Genomic DNA, 12,706 nt, shown 5'->3' on the forward strand with positions numbered 1-12,706 from the left:
CACAGCATGTCTGCCAACAAATGGTGTAGGTCCGTGCCTGGGAACCAAACCTGGGCTGCTGAGGCATAGCATGCTGAACTTAACCACTAGGCCATGGGGCTGGCCCCAGTCTCCTTTTCTTTAAATAAGAGTGGAGGGTATTGTAATTCTTTTTCAGTTTCTTTCATAGTTATTGATGTGTTCAGATGTTCTACATTTTTTCTCTTAGGTTTGACACAGAAAACCATCTTTGTCCTTTATTTCTTCCAAATTTATCATTGTATTTCCCCTTCTCTTTTAAAATAATTGCCTGTTATTTGTGGCCATTTATTTTCTTAAGATTTATCAAGAGCTTGTCTTTTTATTATTATTTTGACAAGAATTAACTAGTTCTCATTTTTGAATTAATTTCTGCTCTCATATTTTGCCATAATTTTATGAACTAAGCATTAAGTATCTGTGATTCCTTATGAAAGCTTTAGGGCAGTGTTTCCCAAGTGCGTCACAGAACACTAGATCATGGGTTTGGTGGTCAAGTGAATCTGGAAAACATTGCATACTGTAGTCTCCTCTTGGAGATTTGTGAGAATATTTTGAGAAGTCCTGCAATAAAAAACTTTATAACTTCATTTTCCAAACATGCCTGACCCTGGAAACCTTTATTCATGGAAGGCTTATTAAACCCTAAACATCCTTAGAAGTCACTTGGGGGAACATTGATTAAGAGCGGTAGTTTTCATTCCTGGTCCTACGTGAGAATCACTTTAGGGCTTGGACCAATTAATTCCGAATCTCTTGGGATGGGGCTTAAGTATCTGGGTCATTTAAAAGCTTCCCCAGCTATTTCTGATGAGGAGCCAGGTTTGAGAACCAATTTTCATCTAGAACAAGGTTTGGCAAACTATGGCTCCTGAACCAAATCCAGCTCACTGCTTAGTTTTGTATGGCTCACGATCGAAGAACAGTTTCACATTTTTAAGGAGTTGAAGAAAAATTGAAAGATATTATCCAAATAGTATTCTTTTGAAAGGTATATGAAATTCATATTTCAGTGTTCGTAAGTAATGATTTGTTGGAACATGGCCACACCCATTTGGTTACATATTGTCTGTGGCTGCATTTGCACTTTAAGTAGTTGCAGCAGACACTTGTATGGCCCCACAAAGCCTAAAATATTTATTTGGCATTTTATAGGAAATGTTTGCCAACCTCTGATCTAGAGGTATGGATCTCAAAGTGTAGTCTCCTGACCAGCAGCAGCAGCAGCATCACCTGGGAACTTGATAGAAATGCGAGTTATCAGACCCTGCTCTGGACCCACTGAGTCAGCAGGTGATAGTGCATGCTAAAGTTTGGGAACCATTTTCACCAGTCACTACAATGTAAGGCTCCTGTTGAAGAGACTTGTAACAGAAATTTCCTACTTTGTCATCCTGATATATTGAAACTGAAAGGTGGTTGTGGGCCTCTAGTGTCCTTCATTGCCTAGTAAAACAGGCCACATAGATAGCACGTATGAAACTTTAACAGCAAAGATGGAATATTGTCACAGGGCTTAGCATATATAGTAAGAATTTGGTATACAGTTGTTAGATGAATGGCACAGATTTCTTAAATGTCATAATTTATATGGAAAAGAATAAAAGTTGTGCATATTATCTTAACTTTTAAGCTGTCATATTTTCAGGTTTCTCTCAGTGATACTTTGTCCTGCTTGCCCAGGTTGAGCTTAAAGTGACTAAAAGATTACTAGCCAGTTGCTTTCTGCTTAGTAGGTTGGTGTGAGGGGTAGTTCATGGGGTGTTGAAAGATAAAAGAACATTTAGTCAAAATCTGGACTGTAGTATCTTCTGAAGGATAAAAAGGAATGTAGGCTGGCATCATCAGTATCACGACAAGGAACTGTGGGCCCCACATGGTCTTGTGACCCACAGGAAGTCTAGAGTGCATTTGCTTAGAGCGAGAGTTCTTAAACACTGGAACATTCACTGAAAGGATTCTGTGGTTGGTTTTCTCTGGAGATCTTTAAAAACAGTAAAGCTTATCTTACAGATAGCCCAAAGAGACTTGAGTGCATATCTTGCCCCTTCCCCCTCAGAGGTTTTTTGAGTGACTCTTGTTTTATCGTTTTGTTATCCTATAGATCCTTTTTGTTTAAGTTATTAAATAAAAAACCATTGTAATTAGTACATAATAGATTAGACTGGTAAATTTTACCTTTTATTTTTTGCTCCTTTTTTCTTTGTGTTCTTTTTGCCATATAAATGACTATATTGAACAACATTTGTCTATTTCTTATGTAGGATTAATTTCTCAGACTTGATTTAGTGCTTGTTAATTTCCAGGCTGTGTTTTAAACCTTTGGATGTATTCTCCTTGTCTCTTAAATTTCACTTAACACTCTTGTATCTATGAAAGACAGAGCTTGGTGCATAATTTACACTCATTAAATGTTTATTGAATGAATGACAGTTCTCCTTTCTTTCAGACTCTAACAAGTGGACAATTTGTGAACTTTAGATGAAACACATTTTTTTGCATTTGTTAGCCTGGTTGGTATTCTTCCCCCTGATTTTATAGTATACAGAAAAGAGAAAATATGCAATTTAGCATTTAACCCACTCTCTAATTCTCTTTTAAAGATAGTATTAAAAACATCCCCTCTGGGGCTGGCCCCGTGGCTGAGTGGTTAAGTTCGCACGCTCTGCTGCAGGCAGCCCAGTGTTTCGTTGGTTCGAATCCTGGGCGCGGACATGGCACTGCTCATCAGACCACGCTGAGGCAGCGTCCCACATGCCACAACTAGAAGGACCCACAACAAAGAATATACAGCTATGTACCGGGGGGCTTTGGGGAGAAAAAGGGAAAAAATAAAATCTTTAGAAAACAAACAAACAAACAAACAAAAAACATCCCCTCTACCAGAGGTGGCCATATTTACTAACACTCTCAAACACACCATGGTTTTGTTTAGTTTTTCTTGCTATCTTCTATCCACTGTGATATTCTATTTCTCCAGACACTAAACTCTGAAAAACTGTTATTGTCACTAAAATACCTCAAGCTTTGGGCTTTTGAGGTATGTAGTTACCTGGAAAAATTTGGAGGAAGGCCAGGAACACTGCTAGAAGGAATTGGAAGTTCTCAAGGACCTGGGTCCACATTTTAGTAAATTATTGATCTGAACTGGGGCTAGGTTCTTTTGACCTTTGTTTTCTACAAAGTTTTAACCATTAAATCCAGCCTTTCTCTCTCCAGTCTGCTTCTCTTAACATGCTACTTGCGTCTCTATTTAAGATTGTGTAGGTACTGAAATAGGTACTGAATTTGTAGGATATAAATTCAGGGAGCTCTCAGTCCAGTGTGGAATAGAGAAGATAAGCACGTAGAAATGTATTTTCAGTTCTGCATGGTGTTTTCACAGAAAATAGGGGAGGCTATTTGGGGAAGGCCTCTTTAAGGAGGTGATACCAAGGCTAAGTTCTTAGGGAACAGTAGAAGTATAGGATACAGATGGGTGTTTTATGGAGAGGGAGCACCTGAGAAAGTCACAGAAATATGTGTTTTTTAAAATAAAAGTTTTTTTCTACTTTTTTCCTTTTGAAAAGTGTGATTATCCTTTTTTTTTTTTTTTTGAGGAAGATTAGCTCTGAGCTAACATCTGTTGCCAATCCTCCTCTTTTTGCTGAGGAAGACTGGCCCTGAGCTAACATCTGTGCCCATCTTCCTCTACTTTATATGTGGGACGCCTGCCACAGCATGGCTTGACAAGTGGTGCGTAGGTCTGTACCTGGGATCCGGACCAGCAAACCTCGGTCCGCCGAAGTGAAATGTGTGAACTTAATTGCTGTGCCACTGGGCCGGCCCCAATCTTTTTTTTTTAAAAATTGACAAAGTAATACATTGAAGAGTAAGTCTTTTTACCCTGGAACCCAGTCTTCTCAAGATGAGTTTCTTGTGTATTCTTCAGAAACTGTCTATACCTTCACAAGAATATATGTTTTAAAAAAATAAGTGGAGGCATATATATACTTTGTGGTACTTCGTTGTGTGCTCAAGTTTTTGTTTTTTTCTCTCCCACTTAATCTATCTTGGAGATCTTTGGTGGGAAGCTTTTGAAGAAGGGTTTTACATAGAGAAGTGACGTAGTCAGTTCCATATTTTCGGTAGTTGTAACACTCATGACTGTGGGGAAGATGGTTTTGAGCAGAGAAGACTATAAGCAAGGAAATATGTTAGAGAATCTAATGAACATTAAGAATGGAAGCACGTCTTCTGTAACAGCATTAGTCCATCGGCCTGGAGGTAGTAGGAAGACCCTTGACCCTTTGTGCTTATGGATTGGATCATATTGGAGGTGATACTGCCTCCCCAGAAGGTATTTGGAAATGTATACAGTAGTTGTCAAAGTAACTGAGGGGCTCTACTGGATTTGATGGATGAGGGCCAGGGATGCCAAACTTCTGCGTTGCTCATAATGGTCCTGTACCACAATGCCAGCATGTCTATACTCAGTAAGAAACAGTCATCTGCATCCTGATCACTGATGAGCTTGTTTAAAATGCAGTCGCTTGGGCCTTCCACTGGAACAACTGAATTGGAAGTGGTAGGGTTGTGGCCTGAGAATCTATGCTTTAATAAGAATGCCAGATAATCCTTAGATCTACTCAGAGTGGGAACCATTCCTTTATCATGTGAGCACTGATTATTTGAGCAGCTCTTCTCAGTCACAGGACTCTCTACAGCCAGTCAGATACTCTCAGCTTCCCCCAAGACAGCTAGTAGGATAGAGAGAGAGAACTGAAGAGCTAGTGTTGAATGGTATCCATTTAGGTATAGTCTCCCAAACTAGTGTGCTGTATATAGGCATGGAAGAGGGTTGACAGGCTACGGCCCATGGGTCAAATCTGGTCTGTTCCCTGTTTTTGTAAATAATGTTTTACTGGAATATAGCCACACTCATTTGTTTGCCTGTTATCTGTGGCTGCTTTTTTACACTACAGTGGCAGAAATGAGTAGTTGTGACAGAGACCATATGGCCTGAAAAGCCTGAAATATTTATTGTTTGGCCCTCTATAGAAAAAGTTTACTGACCCCTGGTACAGACCAGTAGTTCTCAGTCTTGGCTGTATAATGGGGTCATCTGGGCAGCATTAACCAAATTACTGATGTCAGGATCCTACCCCCACCCCATGTGAGTCTGGGAGTTGGTCTGGGTATCTGAGTTTTAAAAGCATTCTAGGTGATTCTAATGTGCAGCCAAGGGTGAGAACTACTAGTATAGAGCAGGAAGCGCACTTAGAGCAGCACAAACTGGTGATTTTGGCTCTTCATGTGTTTTTACTAGGCCAGAGTGTCAGAAATCCAGACAGTGGAGGTAGAACAAGGCCCTGCTTTATTCAGTACCATATTTAAAAAGCCTCTGGATGCTAGGAACAGGACAGAAGCTGTGCATATCTTTCTTCATGTGACAGTAGGCAGAAATGAAAAGAGAAATAAACCAGCACTTGAGTTGACAGACTTGAGGGCAAGCCTTGTACTCTGCCTTTTGATAAATAGTGAGTGGGTCTATTATTTGAGGACGAATAAAACAGAAAAAAAAAAAACAACAACAGGAGACTATGGAAAATTTATATAACAAGGGAAAGAGAATATTATCCTAAAAACTCACAGGAAGAGCAGTGCTCTGAAAATTATTTTCTATTCAAACCAAAAGAAAATTTTAGAAAACTATCTGGCAATCTCAGCAGGATACCAGAAGTGGCTTCTGAAAAGTAGATTGTAAACTTGTGGTTTCCAAGCCAGATTCAGCTCTGTAAACATGTCTTGTATGGTCTTCGTATTGTTTTTGGAAATTTTGAATGAGTTGCCAGCATTTAAAATAGATTTCACATAAAAATTCAGATTTATAGCTTCTCTTGACAAATCAGATCTTTGAGCAGTAAGGCTGAATTGCATTACATCTTACCCTCTCCCTTCTTGAACAGTTCCTTTCCAAAGCCACTAGGTGAGCCCAATCAAGGGTAGGCATCCATGCCAGATGGGGGAGCTATGGTGGCACAGAGCAGGGCGTTGGAGCCTGACCAGAGTGTGGAGGGTATGGAATGGACAGGAAGACCAGTATGGGTTGATAGGGCCCAAGCAGGGTGAGAAGGGCACCCCGTGGAGGGGTGCCTGGCTTGAGATGTTAGAGTACAAGTGAGGAGGGTGCCTGCATAGGAGGGGCAGTTCTAAAACGAACCAAGGCTCTTTGGAGAAATGGCCGATTCCAGGACTGAGACAGGGAAAGAACAAGATGAACCTAGAACTTTCTTGTGCCAGAAAGTAAAGTGCTCAAAGAATGTTGGGGACATGTCCAAAATACAACTACTGAGTAAAATAGGAAGCCGTGAGGGAATAAATAAATGAATAAATTGAAAGTTTGATGAAGAGCAGGATATTTACATAGTTTCACATTATGTCCCTACAAAATACTCACTGACTACAAAATAGAAGAGTATCTTTGTAGTAAAGTTTGACAGATAACACCTTAATTAAGTTATCAAGTTAAACGTCATGACTAATGAGATCAAAATCATATGTCACCTATAGGGTGCAATGAGAAGAACAGAACATCGCTTCTGTGATAGTCTTACCAAAGATGTATGACCTGAATCTAATCATAAAGAAACATCCGAGAAACCCAAATTGAGGGACATTCCCGTACAAAATAACTAGCCTGTAATCTTCAAAAGTGTCAGGTTTATGTAAGCCAAGGAAAGACTGGAAATTTTTCAGATTGCGTCAGACTAAAGAAACACAGCTGCTAAATGCAACACGTGGTTCTGAATTGGATGGTATTGGAACAAATGGCAAAACTTGGATGGGGTCTGAGGATTTGATGGTAGTGATGTATTGGTGCTACTTTCCTGATTTTGATGATTGTGTTGTGGTTGTCTAGGAAAACACTCTTAATGTTGTAGAAACTATATGCAAAAATGTTCAGGTGTAATAGCATCATGCTAACAACTTACTCTTAAATGGTTCTAGATTTTAAAAACTTTTTTGTACTATATGTGCAACTTTTCTATAAATTTGAGATTCTTTCAAAATTAAACAAATTTAAAAATATATATAGGAAAGGCTTTATGCACACATGGAAAAAATGACTTGAGGCATTTTGCCACAATATGCATTTTGTTTTAGTTTCTATTACTTTAGTTACATTGTCATTACTGGATAAAGAAGACAGTATGGAAGTAGTAGGCTGTTTGTTATAAGACCTCAAATCATAGAAAATCTCAAATGAGAGTTTTATTCGCAATAATTACCAATAACTGTATATGTATTATAATAATCTAAGCCACTGTGAAACTTTATAGTTTTGAAGTTTTGAATGATATTTGTTAGTAAATGCTATCTTAAAACAAAATTTGAATATTTTGAATTGTAAAGTAGACTTAAGATTTATTAAGAATGCAAACAGTAATGTTTTTATATATAAGATTATAGTAATAATTTTTGAAGATTTTTTGTTTGGGTAACTGATTTATTTAAAAATTTCACTTCTAACTTATATTAGTTCCTTTTAGACTGTGTAAATTTTCTCTGCCTCTGTAATGTGTATTTCCTTCTACTTTTCATATTAAAAAAGACCATTAACCTTTAAATAAATGAATATATAATAAATATTATGATATATGTATATATAAGATATGATGAAAACTAAGATATATATAAAAATAGTTTTATATCAGTAGTCTGAGACTCAAATTCCAAATGAAATAGAGGCTGTAACAGGAAAAAGGGCCTCAAAAAAGATAGAATTTCAGTTTTAACTTTGATGATTAGAAAAAAATACAGGTTAAAGATTACTTTTAAAATCTAAAGCAAGAAATGTACCTTCTAAGTCACTGGAGAGTATAAAAGCAAACAAAACATAGTCTGTAAGAGTAACAGGTTAAAAAAAAAGTAAATATTCAAACCAGAAAATATTTAATAACATGGGAAAATACAATATAAACTATATGGAGGATGACCCCAATTTTGCGTGTGTTTTTCTGTGTATATATGACAAATAGTTATATATATATAAAAGAGACTGAAAGGAAATTAAGATTGAGTGGTTTCCTCTAGGAAGTGAAACTTTGAGTGATTTTTGTTTTTTATGCTTATTTTATATTTAAAGAAATTAATATATATATACTTATATATGATATCTATATAACTCCCAGCCAACAAATATTCCTTAAAAATTAAAATGTAATGTGTTCTATTCTATAGTTTATATAGTATAAAATATTCTAAAATATTTGATAGTTTTTTCAGTAGAAAAATCTGTTTATTTCTAGGCTAATTGGTGGGCAGTACTACTTATGGGAATTGCCCTGATCATGTTAATGGCTGGATTTATTAAGATATGCAGTGTCCACACTCCAAGTAGTAATCCAAAGTTGCCTCCTCCTAAACCTCTTCCAGGTAAGACAATTTGAGCAAGGTACGTATTTTTATAACTCAGAACCGTTGAGCAGGTAGAACTGAATTATTAATGAGTCTTTAGTAACTACTTTTGTAGTACTTTCTTCTTGAGAATGTGATTACTGAATGAATTATTTAGTTGATTTTTTAAGCATATTTGTTATCCAATCTTGATAATGGCTGCCAATTTAATGCCTGCCAATTTAATGCTAATCTATCCTGAGTATCTAAAAATATTCAGACCTAGAAATTTTTATTTTTGCTTAGTACTTGTTTTCTTGTTTTTTATCCATCTTTTAAAATCTTTCTTTTTTGTTTTAAATATTACCATAGGCTACTTTTAAGTCATTCTTCTTTCTGTTCCAATAACTATGTTTCTGTTACTGTTTTTAATTGTTGGTGCTCTTGAAATATTTTCTGATACATAAGCTTGTTTTCCCTAGGGGTGATGCTTATGGGGAAAGAGATTCTTAGAATAAAGGCCTCTGCCACCAAATAACCATAGTTATTCTCCATTTCTGAAAACAACTCCTAAGGTTTGGTTCTACCCTTTATGTCTCAGGCAGACACATCATTGGAAGGAGACCTTCCTTAGATTAGCTCCAGGGATTTGGGGAAGAAAAGGGTAGGAAGCAACTGCTCCAGATTATTTAGTCCCCATCTATTTCTCCCTCACCCTCCTCAGGGTAATTGTGGCTTCTATGCTGCCCTCAGGACGTCTGGTCCTGAACTCTGTTCACTGTAGGTGTGGCGCAGTCGTTGTCCCAAGGCAGTGGCAGGGGAGAACCAGAGCTAAATGACTGCGCTTCCCTCTTCTGCCTTCCTCAGACTTCTCCTGAAGCCTCTTGCCTCAGGCCGAATCCACTACTCCACACAGGGTAGTTTAAAACTAGGGATTTCTTATAATTTTTTCTATTTTCCTTCAGTTGTTCCCCTGCGTTTACCTATCTGGGGGCAAGAGAGCTTAGTAATCATGCTGGGACAGAATCTTGGTGGAAATCAGGAAATTTGATTTTGATATCATTGCTTTTTGTAAATTTGCAGTGTTAGCACTCTAGCACTTATGTCAGTTTCTTAGGGATTGCCAAGGGCCACATGACACTTTTTAGATATGTCACCAATTATGATCTCGTTCAGTGAAACAATTCTTTGACTTGATTTCACTTTAAGCAAGTTCCACTTTTAAAAACTTAAAAAAAACAAAACCCAGCTGTCATTTATTGAACTCTCGCAAAAAGTGTTAAGCACTTTTACATGAATTGTCATATAATCCTCCCAACAGACTAAATGGGTTAGTTATTACCCCTGCTTTGTAGACTAGGCATCTGAGTTTCAGAGAGGTTAAGTCATTTATTCAAAGACACTCAGTAGTTTCTTCATCATGTATCCTGTCCTCAGAATCATATTAATTTAATAGTTGTGGCTGTTGAGCACTTGAAATATGGCTAGTCTCAATTGACATGTGTTGTAAATATAAAGTACATACCAGACTTTAAAGACTTAGTATAAAAAAATGCCATATTTTGTTAATGATTTTTTATATTGATTACATTTTGAAATGATAATATTTTGGCTATATTGAGTTAAGTGAAATAAAAAATATTATTAAATTTTTTTACCTGTTTCTTTTTTGCTTTTTTCATTTTGGCTACCAGAAAATTTTAAGTTATATATATAGCTCATATTTCCATCGGGCAGCACTGATCTAGAACCTTTCTTACTGAAATGGCAGCTTTGTTTTTAAAGATCGAAAGTCCCATAGTAAATGTATTTTACTTTCGTTTGTGACTCACAGGCACTTTAAAGAGGAGGAGACCTCCACAGCCCATTCAGCAACCCCAGCGTCAGAGGACCCGGGAGAGTTATCAGATGGGACACATGAGACGTTAACTGCAGCTTTTGCCTTGGTTCTTCCTAGTGCCTACAATGGGAAAACTTCACTCCAAAGAGAAACCTATTAAATCATCATCCCCAAACTAACCCTCACAAATAACAGTCGAAGAAAAAAATGGCAAGAGATCATGTCCTCAGACCAGGTGGAGTTACTTAAGTTTTAAAGCCTGAAAATTCCAATTTGGGGGTGGGGGTGGAAAAGGAACCCAATTTTCTTATGGACAGATATTTTTAACCTAATGGCACAAAGTCTTAGAATATTATTATGTGCCCCATGTTCCCTGTTCTTCGTTGCTGCATTTTCTTCACTTGCAGGCAAACTTGGCTCTCGATAAACTTTTATCACAAATTGAAATATATATATATTTTTTTCAACTGCCAGTCAAGGCTAGGAAGCTCGACCACCTCAACATTGGAGACATCACTTGCCAATGTACATACCTTGTTATATGCAGACATGTATTTCTTACGTACACTGTACTTCTGTGTGCAATTGTAAACAGAAATTGCAATATGGATGTTTCTTTGTATTATAAAATTTTTCCGCTCTTAATGAAAAATTACTGTTTAACTGACATACTCAGGATAACAGAGAATGGTGGTATTCAGTGGTCCAGGATTCTGTAATGCTTTACACAGGCAGTTTTGAAATGAGAATCAATTTACCTTTTCCTTATGATGGAGTTGGTTCTGATATTCATTTTGTCTTTATCAAATGGCTGCTAAGAGCACATGCGTGACTACGCTGAAGAACACAGTTAAGTGTTGTGCAAACTGGACATATGCAGCATACTACTTCAGAGTTAGTCATTTATGTAAATGTCTGATTTCTGCTTACTTATTTTAAACTTTCTAATTCAATTCCATTTTTGAATGGATAGGTGAAATCTTTTTCATACTTTGGTAGAAATTATGTCAATGAAATGATTCTTTTTATTTGTAGCCTCTTATTTGTGTTTTCCATATATCTAAAATATGCTAATTATGTTTTTGGTTTTGTCTGACATGGAAAAGAAAAGCTGTGTCTTTATTTTATCAAAATATTTGAAGAGTTTTTTCAGCATATCATCACTATCATTGGTAACCACTAAAGAAGAGTGATTTGCTCAACTAGTAGTTAAAATTGTAGATAGGCCTTCTGACATTTTTTCCCCTAACAACAATGAAGGTGAAACAGCACAATGTCCCATTCCAAATTTATTTTTTAAATAGATGTAAATAATTGGCTTTTTAAAGAAAGAAAGCAAAAGCATTTAATATATTAATAGGCTTATTGCTATGCAGGAATGGAAGGGGGCATTACAAAAAATTTTAAGCTTGTGACATATTTATTGCTTCTGTTTTCCAACTACATCACTTCAATTAGAAGTAAACAGCTATGATTTTCCTGGCTTCACATAGGAAAATTTAGGGAAAGTTGAAAAGATTTGTGTTTTGGCTTTTTTTTTTTCCTTTTTTTTCTTAAGAGTATAAGGTTTACACAATCATTCTCATAATGTGACGCAAGCCAGCAAGGCCAAAAATGCTAGAGAAAATAATGGGATCTCTTCCTTGTAAACTTGTACAGTATGTGGTGACTTTTTTCAAAATACAGCTTTTTGTACATGATTTAGAGACAAATTTTGTACATGAAACCCCAGATAGACTATAAATAATTCTAAACAAACAAGTAGGTAGATATGTATGTAATTGCTTTTAAATCATTTAAATGCCTTTGTTTTTGGACTGTGCAAAGGTTGGAGGTGGGTTTGCATTTCTAAAGCAGTTACTTTTATTCCGCAAGAGTTCTTAGTAACTTCTTGAGTGTGGTAGACTTTGGAACATGTACATTTTTTGCTTGTAATGTTATCCTGTGGTAGGGTTTTGGCAGGTACACACTGCCCTATTTTATTTTGAGTCTAAGTTAAATGTTTTCTGAGAAGAAATACGTGCACTGAACTCTTTCCACTACAGATCAAGGTGTGGTAAAACAAAAGGATCAAGACAAATGAGATCTAATACTACTGTCAGTTTAATGTCCACTGTGTTTTATACAGTATCTTTTTGTTCACTTTGGAAATTTTTACTAAAAATTGCAAAAAAATAAAGTATTGTGCAAAGATGTAAGGTTTTTTGAAACTTGAAATGCATTATTAATAAATAGACTTGATGAAATCAACTTGAAGGTTCCATACTCTTTGAACTCTGAGAACTATCAAAAGAAGCTTCTCACAGGGCAACTTTTCCTAACTAAATGAAAGAGATTGTTAAGCAGAAAAACGATTGTCTCTTCCTGCACAAGTCTTGATATCTTTATTCCCAGTTAGGAGTCCATGTAAAAAATTGATGATATCTCTGTATCTCCACATAATGAACATTTTCCTTAGCTAATCTCACC

At 36.4% G+C, this 12,706-nt stretch overlaps 1 protein-coding gene across 3 annotated transcripts in view; it reads left to right on the plus strand.

Annotated features, from left to right (window-relative positions):
* The window catches only part of ADAM10 (ADAM metallopeptidase domain 10), a 115,523-nt gene extending 103,036 nt beyond the window's left edge, over positions 1 to 12,487 (plus strand). For all 3 annotated transcript variants that reach the window (XM_014839441.3, XM_014839442.3, XM_070500800.1), the window contains 2 exons: positions 8,310 to 8,436; positions 10,232 to 12,487. In XM_014839441.3, the coding sequence (XP_014694927.1) occupies positions 8,310 to 8,436; positions 10,232 to 10,326 (222 nt within the window). In that variant the 3' untranslated portion in view covers positions 10,327 to 12,487. The remainder of the gene's footprint in view (positions 1 to 8,309; positions 8,437 to 10,231) is intronic.
* Positions 12,488 to 12,706: the final 219 nt, after the last annotated feature.

The sequence above is a fragment of the Equus asinus genome, chromosome 2 (assembly GCF_041296235.1).
Source record: "Equus asinus isolate D_3611 breed Donkey chromosome 2, EquAss-T2T_v2, whole genome shotgun sequence".
NCBI lineage: Eukaryota > Metazoa > Chordata > Mammalia > Perissodactyla > Equidae > Equus > Equus asinus.